General features: G+C 33.9%; 1 protein-coding gene across 1 annotated transcript in view; it reads left to right on the plus strand.

Annotated features, from left to right (window-relative positions):
- MALRD1 (MAM and LDL receptor class A domain containing 1) overlaps positions 1-20,446 on the plus strand; it is a 258,192-nt gene that overhangs the window by 59,638 nt on the left and 178,108 nt on the right. The window contains exons 17-20 of the mRNA XM_038174819.2: positions 1,107-1,474; positions 3,066-3,478; positions 15,972-16,059; positions 18,657-18,833. Coding sequence (XP_038030747.2) covers positions 1,107-1,474; positions 3,066-3,478; positions 15,972-16,059; positions 18,657-18,833 — 1,046 coding nt within the window. The remainder of the gene's footprint in view (positions 1-1,106; positions 1,475-3,065; positions 3,479-15,971; positions 16,060-18,656; positions 18,834-20,446) is intronic.

Raw genomic sequence — 20,446 nt, forward strand, 5'->3', positions numbered from 1 at the left:
AGAAAAAAGCTGAAGCTGTAGAACAGCTTCAGAACTGAAACTTGGGACTTCTTTGTTATAAGGCTTTGGTCAAAATTATGTTAAAGGATTGTATCTGCATGCACATGGACAAATACCACCATAATTGTGATAATATTTCAACTTAGGTTAAAATTGATTTGAAAACATTATGGAATTTTTCTCAAGAATCAGAAACCTTCCAAAAATCTAATAGCTCATGAGGTTACCAGCTGGGTTATCAAAAGAATATTAAAATTTGGGTTGTATCTTCTTTGAATGGAAGCTCCAGTGCAAGCATGCTAGCTTCAATTTCAATCCTTTTCCCTGAAATACACAGGGGAAAAAATTCTTTCAACTGTTTTCTTATCACAATCTCTGTGCAATCTTGTCAAAGAGGGACAGCAAAAATAATCTGTGATAATTTGTATACTTAAGTCAAAGATGGTGGTGGAGTATAAATAACTGTTTGTATGACTTCTGCATTATGCAGTGTAGTGTTTCTTTGCAATGTCAAATACATCTACCATAGAAAGAGAAAATGTCATTTTATCAAAGACTTGTGACTTGCAGTATAGGCCTGGAAATTATACACTTCTGGTTAAGTTTCCAATTTTGTTGTATGATTGCTCATTTATGCATTTATCATTTTAAAATGTTGCAATGTTCTCAAAAAATACTGTAAAAAATACAGCATGTTAATAATAACTAGCATAGTTGGAAGGAGTGATTTTGCATTGAATAAATGCTCATTTTTTTCCTTCTGGAAACTTTATAATTATGTCTTAAATTAAATTTGTAGAAGGCATATTATGCATCTGAATGAACAGTGTTCGTTGCTTAATACGAAAGCAATGTGTCTCTTCAGTTATGGTTTATAATTTAATGAAGTTTGCTTCTTCTCCCATAGCTTTCAATTCTTGATATAATATTCTCTTTTATACCTATTTACTATCAGTACAGAAAGTGAATTAGAGGCAACTGGAAAGAGGCATAGTAGATGTCCTGTATTTCACAGAGCTAAGACAGAAAAGATGTCATAAAAAAAGATGTTCCAGCATACTTGATTCTCATCATTTACACCTCTAACTTTGTTTCTATCATTTTAGGTATTACAATTACGGTCAGTCAGTTGGAGCAGCAGAGATGCAATTGCTTGTGGATGGGCTGAAAGAACCTACTATCCTTTGGAGAGTATATTACAATCATGGAAATCAATGGTTGAAGACATTCATTCAGCTTGGACGCCTTTCACATCCCTTCCAGTTTTCAGTCAATAAGATCAGCCTGGGTTTTTATGATGGCGTCTCAGCAATTGATGATATTACATTTGAAAATTGTGCTCTTCCACCACCTGCATCAAGCTGTGAAGGTCCTAATCATTTCTGGTGCAGAAACACAAAAGCGTGTATTGACAGGTTATGGGTGTGTGATCTTGTGGATGACTGTGGGGATGGATCTGATGAAGAGAACTGTAGTGAGTATTTTCCATTAATGCTTACTTTATTGCAAAAAAAAAAAAATTAGTTGCATCAGTGTCATAACCAGAGATGATGCAACTGAATATATTTACTGCTGAAACACTCTGAAAATTATTAACTTAAATGCATATAATTTATCACATCTGAGAGTAAATGTCATTCAATCTCCTTTATTCTAATAAGATAATTTTCTTTAATTTTTCTAAAATGCATGCATTTAAGCATTTTTTGCCTTTTTTTTTTTTTTAAGGGGAGAATTCATAGTCTGCAAATTAATCTGGGTGAATGTGCTGTTTATGGTTACACTGACAGAAATGCGATGCAAGATACTATATGGAGTGAGAGAAGGGCATGTCCTATCTCTGTATAACCCTCTCTAACCAGAAAACATTAAAATATCTGTATTACTATAACATTCTAGTCATACAGGACCCAATTGTCCCTTTCAGAGAAAGAGCTTGTAGGAATTGAGAAAAGCTATAGGTCATTCACATTTTTGACATTCACCTTGCAGTGCTGAAGGGCACTGTTGATGATTTTCTCCCCCAGGCACGCATTCATCAATTTTAAGAACTCAAGAACATTAATATAAAAGAAAATTAACTAACTGGTGCTTTATCACATCCCGAGGTAACCAAATTATGTAAATCAGAGTGAGTTTGAGAAGCAATGGATACCTTACATGCTTGAGGGGATACTAGCCTGCGCTGATATCTGCTGAATGTCAAATTTAAACATCTGAATTTCAAAGACAGCACAGGCTTTCCATTCTATCTCAGTTTTTCCCTGTTGTAAAATGCCTATCTTCTTTATAACCCATTTTGATAGTAAGAAAGTACTAGATGATTTTGCAGCTTTAAACATTGTAATAAATAAAAGCTTAATAATAATTTAAAAAAAATAATTTTATTTAATAAAGAAATTATTTTAGTTAGTTTATGAAAGGCAGATGCAAGGGTGGAACACAAGTTCACCATCTATGATAAACTTTCTTTTTTTGCATTAAAAGTAATTGGTCAAATCAATATATTTTGGCTTGATATCATGTGAAGTGCAGTTGTGTTATAAATGCCTCAAATTTATCTTTTATAAAGCTGTTGAGACTACTTCTGCTTTGCAAAAATGTATTAGATCACTTATTACATCTATCTACAAAGCTAAATTTTGTGGTTTATTTCATCCAGTTATCCTCAGTTTTACCTGAAACTTAACTGTCCAAAAGAGTTAAAGGACTTCAGATGCTTTAAAATGCATAAATTTATCTAATACGTGAATAGTGACATGGTCTTCACAGTTCTGTTTATTCAATAAATTAATTATGTAATGTTTGCCAGATGTATATTGAAAGAGGAAGTAATTAACTAAAGGTTTTTATTTTATTTTTGTTCATGTAAGTGTAAATTTGTTCCTTGGAGGGAAACTTTTGCAAAAAGTAAATGGGCTTTTATCTATATTAGAAATTTTTGTAAGGAGAAAAAGAAAATATTTTATTTTTATACTAGGAAGAAAGTGAATGGGGAGTACATTAAAACAGTACTGCCTTTTGATACTGCCTTCACTTGACCATCTGTTCTGCTTGCTTTTCAGACCCTGACCTACAGTGTAACTTTGAAAATGGTTTATGCAATTGGGAGCAGGACACTGAAGATGACTTTGACTGGATCAGAATACAGGGTCCAACCCCAACGGTTAATACAGGCCCATCAAAGGATCACACAACAGGCACAGGCAGGGGACACTATCTATACATGGAGTCCTCTGAGCCACACGAATTTGAAGATAGAGCAGTTTTGCTTAGTCCTCTCTTCAACCCTTCTGGGAATGGAACCTGCATTTTCCGCTTTCATTATCATATGTATGGAAAGCAAGTTTACTTGCTGTCAGTCTTCCAGAGAACTGTGAGTAACACCAAGGGATGGCTGCTGTGGTACAAGTATGGAAATCAAGGAAACAGATGGATAAGACAGACACTGTACATCAACAGCTATAAGCCATTTCAGGTATGGTCCTTCTTGATTGTGTTATGTTTATTTGCTGCATTGTATAACAGTGGAAACATATAAATGCCTACTATTTAAAGCTGTTAGTAGCTGTAGACTTTGAAATCCATTTGTGAGTAATATTTCTTTGAGGAAATATGGTTGATGTTATTTTTTGTGGAATTTATTTATTCCCCTCTAAAAAGATGATTATAATATTTTGAATATGAACAAATGGTATTTAAAATAGGTGCTGTGACTTCTGGCTTTTGACTATTGGTCAGAACAAATTTATTTTCCAGACTGTTTTGTAACATATTCACAAAAATTTAATTCAAGGAAAAAGGATGACAGTTAAAAAGAATAGGCTTTTCTATGGGTGACTTTTCCATAGTTACATAATCTTTAATTTTATAATTCCAGACAAAAATATTTTTTATTTCAAAATATTTGGTTGCAAGGGTGGGTGAACAATCAAATACCATTTAAGGAAAGAAGTTATTGTAAGTATCAACTATAAATTTTGCTTTCCTTTCTTGTCTTTTAAAGTTGTATATGTTATTTACCTTTGCTACATGTGGTCTGTTTATTCTGGTTGGGTTAACGTACTTGCATGTTTACTAGAGTAGACGTTGATTCATTTGACTGCCAACTGGTTGTAAAATTGACTTAAAAAAACAGCATCCCTCCCTGTGAGATCAAAACAAAGCAACCAAACAAACAAAACAACCCTTCATTTTGTATCTGATATAATGCAATATAAAATGCAGTATCTGCTTTAGACTGTCCCATATTTGTTTCCCAATTGATTATTTTCAGTCTGATAAAAGTTCTACTGTATTTGAAAGAACCCTTATATTACTTCGACTGCGCAGAGCCCCCTGGAAGGACATAATTTTTTGCCAAGACCATTTGTATAAATGTAAAGGAGTATCATATCAATATAATCCTAACAAAACCATATTAATTTATAGAGTTTTAGAGGGTGTGACCATAATAAATTTTATTTGTTTATGTTTAAATAGAAAAATCATTCTTTTAACTCGTCTCTGAGAATAATTTGGCCTAGAGCTGGACCATGCACTATTGTGGTAGTGGTATGTTGGTTTCAATGACAACTGCTAGGTTGAAAGTATTGTGAAGCCCTGATTTCTTTTCCTTTTCATCCAACATGCGGCAAAGTTGAACTTTTTTTTTGCTAACAAACTGATTCTTCTCTCATTTTTGTTGTTCTTCTAGTAATGTAGGTCCATTGATTTGCATACAGTTTCTAATGTTATACATTTGTAAAAATGAAAGAACTAAATCTCAAATGTCGCAGCATTTCATTTGATTGAACAAAAAATCTTTCAAAATAAATTTTCACTACTTATTTTTAATGTTGGGACTTTTATCATGGAAGCTTCATATGTGTGTCTCTATGATCAATGTATGCTGAAAATGGTCAAGGGCATTTGGCAAAAAAACTAATTTTGATATACTATCATGCAATTCTAGCATAAAATAAGCTGTACATACTTGCTAAAAATATATATATTTAAGGAAACATATTCTATGTCTGGTAGTTTCTCTAAAAAACTATAAGACCGTACGTCCGACATTTATCCTCATGAAGGTTAGGAAGGTCTGTATGGTAACTGAAAATATTTTTACTTAAGTATCATAGGGCTTTCTATTTTACTTGCCTAGTTCTCTGCAGGATCCTATATTCTCTTAATGAATTTTTGCCTTTTTTTAATCCTAATTTTTGAGGAACATGAGGTGTAAGGTATCATTTAATAGTTTGTCCTGAAGAGAAAGATCAGGATCTGATGTTCATTATTGTGTATTCTATTTCCAATGATGGAGTGTGCTGTGTCGCAACCCATCAGCCTTCAATACTCAGAAATTTTAAAGAGAGAGACTTATTCTGTTGTTAATCACTTGTCAAAGTCTGACTTCTTTCTGTTCTTCCTTCTAAATGAAGAGTGTCAGGATCCTTCTAGGGCTAAAAACGTGTTTGGGAAAGATCTCAGCACTTTGTTACTGCTTTTTCCCTGAAGCCATATTTCTGCTGAGATGTGTGCTAGAATAGCATCTCATTTAGTTTTAGGTCATCTTCTGATTCGATAACAGTAATACATTTCTAGTCTTCGTGTTTATTATCTTGTTTTCCCCACATGCTCTCAAATTAGTTTTGGTGTTTCCACAACTTGAAGTACTTGATGTCTCACAGGCCACCTTCATGTTAGAAAGGAAATGACTATTCATTTATTTTTCCTGGAGGGTCCTAGTGAAGAGAAAACTGTAGGCTTTAGACAAAGTAACGTGAAGGCGTGTTTTACAAAGAAAGTATATGGGGTACTACTAGGTAACTGATCACAGTTACATAGGTAATGTCTACCTTTACGTCAACTCGCTGCCTTTTCTTTTCTTAGTGAGAAGAAGTAGTGATGCTTGCTTGGAGATTCTGGTAAACAGCTCAGTAATAAGGAAAACATCTCACTCTGGTTAGTTCTGTGATTCTAACTATTTGTTGCAATTACTTTTTCTGAGAAGAAAGAAGATTGCTTAACCTTCCTTCTGCCCTCCCCCCCCCAAAAAAAAAATAATATCTGTAGTATATATAAAATCAAAAAACAAACAAACAAAACAGATATAATGGGGAAAAAAGAGTTTTTTTGGGGGTAAGTGCACTTTACAAATATAAGTGCACTTTACAAATAAAATTTAAAGTACTTCTGAGTTCTGTATCAAACAAAAAGAATGATATTTCAAACATTGAAATTTTAGAAATAAATGTTTTTATTTTACACATTTCTAGTGGTGAAAAGCATATTTTAGACTTAAATAATATAGCAGGAGAAGTTATAATATGATAGCATCATTAAAAGATTTGGGTTGGAAGGGACTTTAAAGATCATGTAGTTCCCTTTGTAGCAAGAGACAATGGCTTTCTAAGCTTTTTTGTCAAGTATATCTTGGAAGAGAGAAAATTTCAATTTTTATTTCCTGCATAACAAGCATCAAAACTATTGAAATTTAAGGTTCTAGGTTTCTCAGTTTGCAGTGGCATTTGAAATTTCAATATATTTTTAGTTCCAGATAAATGTAGAGTTCTTTTCAGTCTTCTCTAAACATTAATTGATAGGTTTCAGATTTAATATCTGGGCTTACACTGGTTAAAATGGAGCTGACAAATTTTAACTATATTCTGTTTTTTTTGTTGTTGTTGTTTGTTTGTTTGTTTGTTTTGCATACAGCTTAAGTGGAAGAATTTGCATACTTTTTTTATTGTCCCAAAGACAAGCATTATTTCTTAGTGTGAATAGCAATGTGATGAGACCATGTTTCAGCTTGTTACTGTTGTGTACCAGCATATGCAGCTATAACTTATACTCATCACTCACAGAGCTGTCTGGTTCTGAAAAAAATATGTATTTTTTCATCTCTTTATTCTAAGAAAACAAAACAATGTAGTTGTATTTTTGCTGGTATGTTAGGAAAACTCATCAAGATAAAATTAAAAACAAGAAGTGGTAGAAAAGTTGGACCCTTTCTGTGATACTAGGGTTAAGAGTATTTGTCTTAGAAAGATGTGGCTTAAAGGTAATAGAGGAATATCAAATCATCGGTGTCATGGAGAAGCTATGCATATTATATATGTTTTATAATATAAGAATAAGAGGTAGTCTGAATTTGTTAGGCAACAGAAAATAGCAAGAAAGGAAATACTATTTTGAGATGGTCTGTTGTGCAATTCATTGCAAGGGAATATTTTGGATACGGGGAAGTATGAATAGAATCAAAAGCAACTTGGCAGATTATTGAAAGAAAAGTCTCTGTCGAGGGCTGCTAGGACAACAATGAGGCTACAGCCTCCACCTTGTGAATGCTGCCAAGAGATTGGGAGTTGACACTGTGTGCCTGTTCTGTTCTCACTACAAGTGTAGCAGCAGCCCACTGGAGACACACTGCAGTTAGTGACTTGATCTCTGGTGTGGCTGTTCTTGTTCATTGAAGTCTAATGCTGCAACCATGTTGAGGTGCATCAAGAAGATCACCCTTTTTGATATACTAACTACGATTCCAAATTTTCTGCAGTCATTTTTCCCTTATGGAGCCAAGTTTACTGCTGTCAGGAACTGCTAGCCTGAAATCAAATCTGGCTTGATTTGATTATCTGCTTGCTTCCGTGTTTGAGGCCTCAATTTCAATGTGTGTGATCACATCGTAGTTGGAGTTCATTAATGTTTATTTGGCCAAATTTATTTCTTTCATTAAAATCTAGTGTTGGAAGCCAGTCTGAAAACTATCAAGGACTTCTCTGTTTTTAAACTTCTAATACCCACCTGTGATCATTTTTTCATTTTCACTTTGATCCATTTCCTGATAGTAATTTTCACACAAGGATTTAGTTGTAATGGATTTCCACTCTAGCAATAGCTTCATTTTCAACTTTCCATTTGTCATTGATTGGCTTCCTGGTCCTGCACCTGGGACAGGGCAACCCTGGCTATATGGACAGACTGGGTGACGAGACTCTGGAGAGCAGCCCCGCAGAGAGGGATCTGGGGGTCGTAGTTGATAGCGAGCTGAAGCCAGCAGTGTGCCCTGGCAGCCAGGAGGGCCAACTGTATCCTGGGGTGCATCAAGCAAAGCATCGCTAGTCAGTCAAGAGAAGTGATTGTCCCGCTCTACTCTGCTGGTGCGGCCTCACCTCGAGTGTGTGCAGTTCTGGGCACCACAGTACAAAAAGGACATAAAACTGTTGGAGAGTTTCCAGAGAAGGGCTACAAAGATGGTGAAGGGCCTAAAGGGGAAGACGTACAAGGAGTGGCTGACTTGGCTTGTTCAGCCTGGAAAAGAGGAGGCTGAGGGGAAACCTCATTGTGGTCTACAGCTTCCTCACGAGAGGGAGAGGAGGGGCAGGCGCCAATCTACTCTCTTTAGAGAATAGATCTAAATAGATCTAAATAGATCTAAATGGGGATGGTGTCACACTGCAACAGGGGAGGTTCAGGCTGGATATCAAGAACAGGTTCTCCACTGAGGGTGTTGTTGTGCACTGGAACGGGCTCCCCAGGGAGCCAATGGCACCAAGCCTGTCGGAGTTTAAGAAGCATTTAGACTGTGCTCTTAGTCATATGGTCTGAATTTTTGGGAAGACCTGTGTGGTGCCAGGAGTTGGACTCAATGATGCATGCAATGTTAAACAAAATTTCTTCATATTTTTATACACTGAGTTGAACAACAACATTCAAGAATCGCCTGGAAGTGGTACTACGAGATATGATTTAATAGCTTAGTGGATAGTATTGGTGATAGGAAGACATTTGAACTTGATGATCTTGTAGGTCCTTTCCAACCTTATGTTTCTATGATTCTATGATCCTTATGGGTCCCTTCCAACTCAGGACATTCTACGCTTCTATGATTATGTATGTATTTATCGGTCCATTTTGAATATGGAAAACATGAAGTAATTAAATGTTTTCACAACAGAGAGATTACATAACAGTTTGGCTATTTGAATTTAAGGGAAACAGCAGGAATTTTGCTTTTCTGAAATTTAGGAATATTGTCTTAAATCTTCTACTGGTGTTGTATTACTAATGAGGAATTGCTGAATAGGAAAATAAGATTTAGACATCTTTACAAAAAGATGAAAAATGCTAGAGATTTTTTTTCCCCCTTCTTCACTAGATCTAGAAGGCATCTTTGAAAAGGTTTCAAAATGGTCACAGGAAAGCTGAAGTACTTCACTGAATCTTTAAGTCTCCTTCCCTTGTTCTATGCTTTAAGTGAAACGCTTTTTATTTTTATTTTTAATAATTTGTGACAATCTATAGAGTATATCTGCAGCAGAATTAGGAAACAGTACAGAAATTCTACAACTGATAAAAATCTTTAATGAGACAGGGCTTCATCGTGGGTTATATGTTTTGATGATATCCCTTGGTTACTGTTTTCTTTCTTTGGGAGTTTGAATCCACATGTATGGCTGTAACAGCAGCAATGTTATATTACATTCTGTCTCTGTCAGACAGAATGATTTCGACAAGGAAGGGTCCACATCTTCAGGCCAAAGATGCAATAGTGCTCATGAGTATTTGGTGCCAAACAGGTAATTTACTCAGTTATCAGCACAAACGTTTTCATAAGCATTTGAAAAAAAATGTGATGCATATTTTCTCTCAGTATAATTCTTAGCTCAGCACGGAAGGATTGTCTTAGCAGTAAGCATTTGCACAGGTCAGATACAAGTCTGTCAATGAAGGGCCATTCAGGCTTTTCTTGATAGCCTGCTGTGGGGACATCTTTATGCAGCCCTTGACATTTTGACATGCTCCAAAAGGAAAACGAGAGGGAGAAAAAAACAGTTGTAACAAGCCATTCTGGTTTTATATGGGATGTATCTTTTAGGACCACAGATCCTAGGAATGTGACATAGTAACTCAGCCAGAGTCCTCTAAATTTATTTTTTATTTTTATTTTTCTAAACATGGGGACATTGTAGCAGGGAGAAAAAAAAAGAATCTCTATAGAGTATAAGCGAATCTGTGTGTAAACTGCTGAACCTGCACAAGTCTTTATAGGTAAATAATGTTGCCTAATTAACTATATTATTATAGTTAATATAGTTAACTATATTGACTATATGAAACAACTGAAGCTTTTTAAAAAAATTGCAAAACCACATTTATATGGGAACACTAAAGGGAAATGTACTTTAGTAGTGGGAGAAAATTTACTGTATCTTTTTGTGTGTGTGTGTATATATATATGTGTGTGTAACTAAATTTGGCCTTTAACAGTTAGCCATACATGTTTGAGTATTGCTTTTCAGTATATCATTACCAAGTATTTTCACTATTTAGCACATTTTAAGTAATTAAAAAAATCATCATCCATCCACCTTAGGAAAATAAAACATTAACATTTTAAATGTTATTAACAAGTGGAATACCTAAAAGGTACATATGCCTTTTTCACAATTTTAAGCCCCTGTTGCCAGCTTAAAAAAAAAAAAAAAAAAAAAGGCATGGATAATAAATTAATTGAAATTAAAAGTGATATGCAGATTGAGCGAGGGAGGCTTGTGTTTGTGGTGTGTTTTTTTTTTTTGTTGTTGTTTTGTTTTTGTTGAAGTTTATTTTTTTGTTTGGTTTGCTTGTGTTTTTCTGTGATGAGTTTTATTTGCGGGGCAATTGTGTGGGTTTATGTCATCTTGTTTGTTTGGGAGGGGAAGGAAGAGTTGTGTGTTACTTTTTTGTGCATGTGTGGTTTTTATTTTTAAGCACTTCATATTTACAATCTCGATTGCTTTTGAAAATAATCTCATTAAGGCTTTTTTTTTAGTTAGAGGAGTCTTCTCTAAATCTTTGTAGATGAAGTCAAAACTAACTTTGTATTTAAACCAATTTAAGTTTAGTTTTAGCATTGTAATTAGCAGATAGATGTCTCCCAAGTGGGCAGGCTAACCATGCTGTTTCATTAAACTAGATTCCCTCAAAATTTTAGGAACTTACTATATATATATATGTATACATACATATGTATATTACATCTGCAATAATCTTTCCAATGTTAATATTATAGAGTGGAAACAGGATATTTTATCTTGAAGGAAGATTTGTACAATGGAAGGAAGCTTTAATACAGCAAAGTAGTGAGTTCCACTATATGTAAACACTTATTACAAATGTGAGCAGTTTGAATAGCACCAAGGAGTGGCCAGCAAAATGATAGAAATGCAATACTTCCCTGTACTTTAGGGAAATGCTTGGAAAAACATCAGAAAGTAGCATGAGGGTTAACAAGCATGAAGCAATAAACTAACAATAAGTTAACAAGCTCAAGCAATAATGAAGCATGATAAAGTGTTGTACTGGATCAGAGCTGGTGTTAGTATCTTGTAAAACCAAGCGCTGTAAAGCATCAAGTATCTGTCACAAGATTTGTCACAATATTTGTTGTATATATCCTTTTGTATATGTCCTTAAGATCAATTATAAGAATTAATTTTGACCCTTGCATGAAAAAGACATTGAAAATTCAACTTTGAAAATTTTGAAGTATTCACTTCTAATGTGTCTTTCATGGAAACAAAAGGAAAGGACTGACAGGCTATTGAATATGGTCAATAGAATCTCAATCTTCTGTACTTGTAGTGTTGGAATGTTGTAGTTACATAAGGCTGACGTTTTTTCCAACTGATGAGCTTTTTCTACTTGTGCCTGTTTTAAGGGGTAGAAGGGCTCCACATTAGGCCTGTAACCCTGACTACCTGGTCATTAATCCTCCCAGGGTTAATACAACGCACTGTGACATCCTTTATTGCCAGTGCACCCAAGCTCTTTCAAGGAACACCATGCATGGAAGGAACAGAAGAGTTCAGTGCCACATAGTTAGAATGCAACTAACTACTGGAAGCTTAGATCAAAGGTTTGGGATCAAAGGTCTCAGGCCCTGCAGAGCAGACTTCATTGACGGCAGATAAAACAGACGAACAAAACTAGAAAGGAAAAAATTAACATGTTCAGAATCACTTATCAAACAAACTATAAACTAATAATTTAAGAAGTCAAAATTAAATCTAAATTTCACAGATTTTATCACAATTATTCTGAGAATTTGTCTTCACTTGTTAAATAGTTTCCCTTCTTCCTGTACTTGTTGAGATATCATTCTACTTATTCTTGAAAAAATGGTCATAAAGTGAAGACTTATTGTGACTTGTATATTACATGAAGATATCTTCATTACAAGGATTTATGAAGGATGAAATTTGGTTACAGATTTCATGGAATGGATGTCTCTACAGTTTGTCCATTACCTGTAATTACAAAAATTCTATCATCTCTTAAGAAATTGTTTAGTTTTCTTGATGGCATGAAATTTTTTCCTTTGTATATGCATAGCACTAAAATATAGATTCATATGCATTTCATTGCCTATTTCTGAAATAAGTTAATTTCTATCCTGCATTTGCTTTCAGTAAGTTATGACAAAATATTTGTAATTTATTTGTACTATTATATACTTGTGTGGTTGTTCTCTCTTCTTCAAAGCAAACCATGTTTTCTTATCAGAAATAATAATAATAACCCTAATTAAAATTAGCAAGTTCTAACTTCTAATAAAATCACTAAGTAACACAGTTGACACTTCCTATGACAAACCTGAGATACTGTGATATGACTAGTTCAGAACTAAGATCAGTATTTCCTACACAGTCAGGTATCTAGAATTTTCAGCACCTTACAGATTTTGCAATGAATTCAATTCTACTTAAAACTATGTTTGCATGGAAATCCAGGTTTAATTTTGTTAACATTCAGAGGGCTAGTGACAGAAATGAGCATTCCTGTGTAAATGGAACACTTATACAGAACGATGTCACACGTAATTATTCTATTACCATTTGTCATAATGTTCTTTCACCCTTCAAAAACCTACTTTATTCAAAATATATTAAAAAAAAATCATCCTCTTTTTGTACACTAAGTGTCATTCCAAAGTGACATTTGCTCCTTCTGGAGTATTTTCACGTCTTTTATGTAACATATGTTTTGCCACCTTTTTAGTGAATCAAACCTTCAGTGGATTCAGACTGGATCTCTAAAATTCTGAAAGCTGGAGAAATTGGAAACAATTTATCCTCATTCAAATTATAAATGAGATGTGAAATGAGCTTCATGGTAGATGAGTTTCCTGGAGGTTGTTTAATAATAGCTTATGAAGTTTGCAGAATTTCAGCAGGCAAATTAATTTAAGTGGTCAATGTTTAACCACAGTGCAGACAGAAGTTTTATACTGCATAACTAGATCATAAATTGATACTATTTTCAATTTTCAAATGCAATACAATATGGTCCTCATTTCTAAAATCTATAAAGAAATCATAAATTTAATATAGATTATGCCTCCCTTATGTTGATTAGAACTCTACTTCTATGCCTGAATGTACTCAAAGTTAAGGAATATCTAGTTCTATTCCTTCATTGATGAATGAATTGAATTGAATATACACCTATATGTTGTATTTTTCTCTCTTACTAACTGAATTCATGCTATATGACCAAGTGTCAGGCTCTTTGAGCAAATAAATAAATAAACAATGAAAGACCAAAAAAAAAAAGGGGGGGGGAAGCAGACAGCTATGTAATGTAACAATAATCATCATCATAACAATAAAGAGGTTTTCTAAATTGTGTTACTTCTACAGTAAACTGTGGAATGCCACTTTTGTCACTAAGTATTGCTATGTAAGATGCAGGAATGCTACATCCTACAGGTAAAGGTTGGTGGAAGATGATAGATAAGCATATCCTCAGAATGTGTGAATGTTGTGGATGGAGAGATTTGCACAGGGAGAAAGATGGGGAGAGAATCTCAACCTACTGATTCACATTAGTCAGAGTTCAGCACAATGCTACTTGAAAAATAGCGTAGTTTTACGTTCCTTGCTTTTGTCCTAGTAATAACTATACAGATAAGTTTAACAAACCCTCTGCCTCTAAGACTGAATTTTAGCTCACAGTTAATTTAATTATGAGTGGATAGTAACTCATGCTTAAAAATAAAGTCAAGATTTTATTTAAGATCCTGCGTGTATGCCAGTCAAAATTAAACTGAAGGGAATGTTGTCATTTTGGAATAATAAAGTTTCATGCATGACATTTCTAGATAATAGATATCTTGATTGTTTCTGTTTCTAAACATTTTTGTGCTGTTTATGTTGGCAAATAGTTAACCATTAAAACAGTTAATTAGTTAAACATGAAAAAAAAAGTGGATATTCTGAGGGAAAAGTAAGAAACTCATACTAGATGAAACCTGTAATAAGTAATACAGTCATTTTACATTGTTCACTTTAGATGTTTTATCCTAAATTAAGTAATCTGCAGCATATCCATAGTAAGGGACATATATCTATCTTCTTGTAGTATACCTATTTTGTCTATTGGACATAATCTATAAATAAAGTATAATCGTTTTTATTTACTCTTGTGATGTCAGCATCAGTAAAAAATCTCTTATTCATATGCAAATTCAGAATAGCAGAAACAAATATATCAGTCTCAACATGCTAAGACTGATATTATTTTTTACAGCTTTAAGGACATTCATTGCACTTTTTATATTTTTTTTCTCTTGTCACTTGTTAATAATTTAAAGTGAGACAAAAATCTCTGTGTATGTATCACATGAACAATGGTTCTTAGTAGAAGAATCCTTTTATTTGCCTCACTTTCAAGTTACCAAGAAGCTTGTTTAAGTTGTTTAACTGTGTACAGTGTTGAATTCTGAATATAGTAATCCATCACATGAATTTCTTCAATATAGGACAAATTAAATCATGAAAAATAATATTTGAGGATATATTTTTGAAATGACATTTAATGTGAATATTTCCAAAACATCAATGACATTTGATCAAGAGAATTGAGACATAATCTTGCATCTTTGAATTGAGAGCAGTGCTTTGTTACTTGGTGAAAATTAGCTTTCTTTACAAATAAAATATTTAAGAAGTAAATTATGATAAAAATACCAGAAGTAACACTACTCTGAAGCATAACTGCAGTATTTTTGTCGCTATTTATACTTTCTTTCTTTGTACGAATTATTTATTGAACTGAGGAAGAAAAAATGAAAAACGCGTGGAAAACATTATGCAGGTTTCCAGAATGATCTGGAAGCATCAATGTTTATGTGGGTGAGGAAGGTGACACAAAAGCATTTTTCAAAATAAAAAGCAAAGAAGCAATTTTAATATTTGAAGTCCAGTGGATCAGCTAAAATATGTTTTGAAGTGTATTTTGAGGAGGACATTTTTCTTCTTTTATGGGTTTTATAAATTAGTTACATCAAGGAAATTATCACTAAATCTTTTCATAATTACCTGCTTGGATTTTTATAGTTCAATACCAGTCAGAAGAAATGAGGCTTATTCAGTCATCCAGAGAGTAATTCAGAAATACTAACATCTCCTATTCCTCCTCAGTAGACATTAATGAGAAAATAAGCATATATAGCATTGGCAATTCTAATAAATTTGTAGAACATTTTTCTTTAAAGTGTTCCAGAGCACATCTATAGCCTGTTTAATTGTTTTCATCACAGTGAGATTTGTATAAGGGTATATAATGTATTCACATGAACATTATTATAATTAATCATGATTAATGTTACTACGATAAGTACCAAAGGAGCTAATCATAATGTGCCACTTATGATAATGTCTTGCCATCATTTTATATCACAATGATGTTTCAGTGGATTTACATGATTGTAAAGCCAGCAAGTGTTATGGTTTACCATGATTAATGTGACCACCAGTGAAAGCTGATAATAATTAGTCTCTTCTGTAAAGTGTCACTAAATAGAATATATCCCATAGAATAATTTTAATCTCATTTTAAGTATGAAACATGGCAAATGTTCTATCAATCGATATGAAATATTTAATGAGAAGTGGAAGTCTACTATATACTGAAAAATGTTTTTGTAATTGCTTTTTCCCCAGATCTTGGTGAAAGGTACAGTAGGAGATGGCTTCACTGGGGATATTGGACTTGATGACATGTCTTTTCTAGGCTGTACTCTTTATAATGGTAAGAGCAGAATTAAAGTTACGTGTAAATCTCTTATCTGTGATGATTGTTTTCCATCGTTCGTAAGTATTGCTACTGGAGAAACAAAACCAGATCAAACTAATCACATCTGACAAGTAAATTTAGACTTGTTTCCTTCCTTCCTACCTCATATCTAGGCATCAACAGGAAATAGTTTCTGCTGTGCTCGTAAGGTCCTAAATAAACCTGCTTTAACAAGTGCTTAACAGGTATGGAGCTTCCATACTCTTTGGATTTTTGATTCCTAAAAGAAAAAACAAACTTTACTGTGTACAAGCAAACTGACCTTTCATTTAGCAAAATCAGTTTCATACAGCCTTCCTTCTCTCCTGAATAATTTTTAATGTTACAGTGTCAATTGCTCTCAGCGCACTTCTGATGATAGGGCAGCTTGTTCTCAGAAGTCATTGCTACCTAGTACAATGTCTACAGAATTGTAGAACATTACCTCTGTCACAGAAGGGGTTTTAGGAGGACTATTAGCTGCAGCTACAGTCATAAAAAGGCTGCAGAACAGCAAACAACTGAGAACAAGTTTTTTTCGTCTAAATATCAGTATCTTAGCACTAAGGCTAAAACATCTTGGTGCAGATGTGTTTTATTCTGCTATTCTAAAAATTCTTTTAGGTGCATAATTAGGTCTAGTAGGAATATTTGTGGCATATTTCTTTGCAGATAAGTAACTCAAATTTTGCCATGTTTATACAGTGTGCAATGATATTTATTATAAAATTTTGCATGTAAATTGCAATTCAGAACAAATTTTAAATACACAATTACTGTACAATGCTTTATATTTGAGGAACAAAACCTTGCAAAAATTAACTAGAAAATCTCTACATATTTTCAAATGAGTTATGAATAAATATAAAAATAAACAAGAAAATTGCAAAGTACAAAGTGTATCAGAGTTTCAAAGTTCAAAAATGAGAAAAAATGTTTATTTTTTGTGCAAAAATGAAGCTAAACTGGTCAATTGTAATAGTAGACTATTGAATAGGAAAAAACCTTTGTGCTTTTTACACAGTATTTGAAGTAATTTTTGAGACATTTCACAACCCTTCTTTTTCTATTTTACTACCTCTACGTCCTCCACACCATAAAAAATCCAAACAAACAAAAAAGATTTAAAGAGACTGTGGGAATAGTAGGCAAAGCAGTCAATAACTATAACACTTTCCACCAGATTTAATGAGTTGGACCAGGGACAAAAAACTGGGCAGTCACATCTCATTCCTGAACCCTTGAATTAAGTACTGGCAGCCCAGCTGGTATTGTCCCACTTGTAACTAGATACAGAAATACAGACCATGGATGGGCTTGATAGCCTCTGATGGTAAAGTCAATCATAAGTAACATTAAAGATGTAGAAACTTGAGCATACAGTTTTGATGAATCATTTGAATTCCTGAAATATAAGCTATTAAATGATATTTGCTCTAGACAAAGTGGTGTTTCATAAATTTTACAAAATGGGTTATTTCAAATGAGGGAAATGAGTTGATTCCATTCCGAAGGTTATGGTGTTTGAAAAAGTCTTCACTTGTTCCAGTGGAGTGGGAGCAGGAGCAGGGACCTGAGTGTTCCAGCTGTATTTAAAAATTTCTGACCAATACAGTCCTTGATGCTAGTATGAGTTGTAGATCTATTTATTATATCATTTAATTATTCATTCAAAAAGTTTTTCCTCCTCCCTCATTATCAGTCTTGGTGCTCTATGCCTTAAGGGGGGAAAAAAATCTTTGCTGTCCCAGATACATTTTATATCAAAGTCTTCACATGTACTTTTTAATTAACTCAGGTGTATTACTTTATTGTATTACTATTACTGTAGTGCTTTGTGCACTACAGCTAATGGTTTCAATAATGATTGAATTTAAACAAGGAATTGTATAATGAAAATTCTTTTTATGGACAATGATAGCAAAGGTTTCCAAGAAATGGGAGTTAGTCTGAAGAAAGGTGCATAGTTTGCATAGTAAAGAATAAAAGTCAAAGACAATGGACTTAAAAGACGTGGTAATGAGTTTGAATGAAACAGAAAAGAAGTAGTGGGACAAGCTGATAACCTCAATTTTTCTACTGGGAAAAACTATTTTTTTCAATGATGAAATTTAAAGTTAAGAAAATTATATAGTAATTTCCACAGTCAGTTGCAGTAATTGTTGTGTTGAAAAAAGGCCATTATAATCTAATAATCTGTTAGTTTTGCTTCACAAATTAATTTTTTCTGATTGTTCTTTCAGTCTCTATGACATTTTTTGAAATGACTGACCAATTTCATTTAAATTTGAAAGACATGTAAGAGGCATAAATAAATTCCTACAAGTGTAGAGGATTTTACAAACGGTAGTTGGCTAACACGAGCAATGTAGCACTTTCCACTGAGGAAATCCAGGCATTACACATTCAATTCACTTCCCAATGGGAGTTATTTAACACATTCAACATGGCCACCCGGGCTTGTTTCCAGTAAAACTTTATCCTTGAGAAAGGATGTGAGTGGTAAGTGTAGAAATTGTTAAAAATGTATGTGACTTGGTTCTGTTTCTCAGAAATTTGTTCGTTTCTTAAAGGAAACTTGCCAACAATATCTACAACTCTATCAGGAACTTCAGTTCCTGCCACACTCCCCATGAACAACTGCACAGAGAATGAGTTTGTCTGTAGAGCCTCTGGACGTTGCATCCAGATGATCCAGAGGTGTGATTTTAGACCTGACTGCTCTGATAAGTCTGATGAATCAGATTGTGGTGAGTGTACTAAATCTTCTATTTGTTATCTTATTAGTTTGTGGCTATTCAATATATTGCTTAACACCTGTTTCTTTACCTTTGACATTTGATAATATTATATAGGTGTTATTTTTTAACATGATTTTCCCCAGAAAAAGAGTAACATTTTGCTTTTAATAAGCAAATGTGACATATGCAGTTTCTGCTTTCTAATGGGCTGATTTAGACATGGTATTTTATATTCCAATTCAACTTACTACCAAAGTACAAAATTTGTATTTTTTTTTTTTAAGTGAACACAGTTTCTCAAACTAAATGATACGTTTATAATTTGAATGTTCCATAGCCAGACTTGAAGAGAGAATAATTCTATAGTCTTATATTTGGGTCACATATCTAGGAGACTCGGGTCCATTTCTTACTTCTTTGACTCTCCCCCCCCCCCACCACCCCCCCAAAGTATTTTAAGCAGCAGAGATTGTGAAATTCAGTTATGCCATCACCTCTTTGTTTATTTGACAACTCTGATTTTGTTCTGCATCCAAATAAGTTGTAAACCTTGAATTGGCAGAGGAACCTAGAGTTACCCTAGAGTTACTGACTCCTAGGTCAGAAAGATAATACATTTAACCCTGCTGTATATGCCAGCTGTTAGGCTAGAGTATGTGGAGTGTCATACTCACATAAAAGTCAGCAAATCCCAGCTTCAAAATTCCCAAAGCTCATTGAACAGTCAGATGGGAATAGTGAAGCTGGGACAAAGAACAGGTTCACCAGACACTGTTGTCCACTGAGGTCTAAGACATTTTCTGGTTGCTTTTGAGTTAAGGCTGTTCCCACTACAGCATTTTAGGAGAAAAGAAACTGTGAAAGACTTTGTTTTCCCTTAAAGCACAGTAGTTGAAATTACTGTTGTTTGGAAGATGACTAATGAGAAGGACAGACATCTAGAGACATTGACCTCATCTGTCTTTGCAAGCTAACCTATTCTCACTGATGATCAAAACTCTGCATTCATTACACATGGTGTAGAAACTCCAATCACTTCTTTCAGGGCTGAAGACTCAACTAGGAAAAGTATCATTAGGCTCCGGTCTGTCTATTTCTTACATGAATTAATACATGATATAAAAGTTAGTTGGGTAATTTCTTATACAGTGCAAAAACACCAACCTTTGAAAAACTGCACTGAAAAATACGTGCAAGGCCCTTTGTATAGAAGATTTTTTTTTCCTCAGAAATTTACATTGTTTCACAGAACATCCTTTCCTTCTGAGAGAGATAAGTACTGGGGAGAATACACTTTCATATATTTGCTCTGTCTGAAGTCTCCAATCACTATAGCAATGATGGCAATTTATCACTCAAATGACGATGCTGGAATAGGAGCTAAGTATGTCCTGATTAAGGGCAGAAATTTGTTCTCAGGAAGGTGTTATCTTTCTCAGAGGCATTTGAAACAATGTTTTTAAAGCAATTTAAAAAGAAAGGAAGGAAGAAAGAAGGGAGGAAGGGAAGGAAAGAAGGAAAGAAGAAAGAAACAAAAAGAAAGAAAGAAATCTTAATACAATGTCACTTGTCAGTCTCAAGAAGCATCACATCTTTATATGAGTAACCACACTGGTTGTGGT

The sequence above is a fragment of the Anas platyrhynchos genome, chromosome 2 (assembly GCF_047663525.1).
Source record: "Anas platyrhynchos isolate ZD024472 breed Pekin duck chromosome 2, IASCAAS_PekinDuck_T2T, whole genome shotgun sequence".
NCBI classification, from domain to species: Eukaryota; Metazoa; Chordata; class Aves; order Anseriformes; family Anatidae; genus Anas; species Anas platyrhynchos.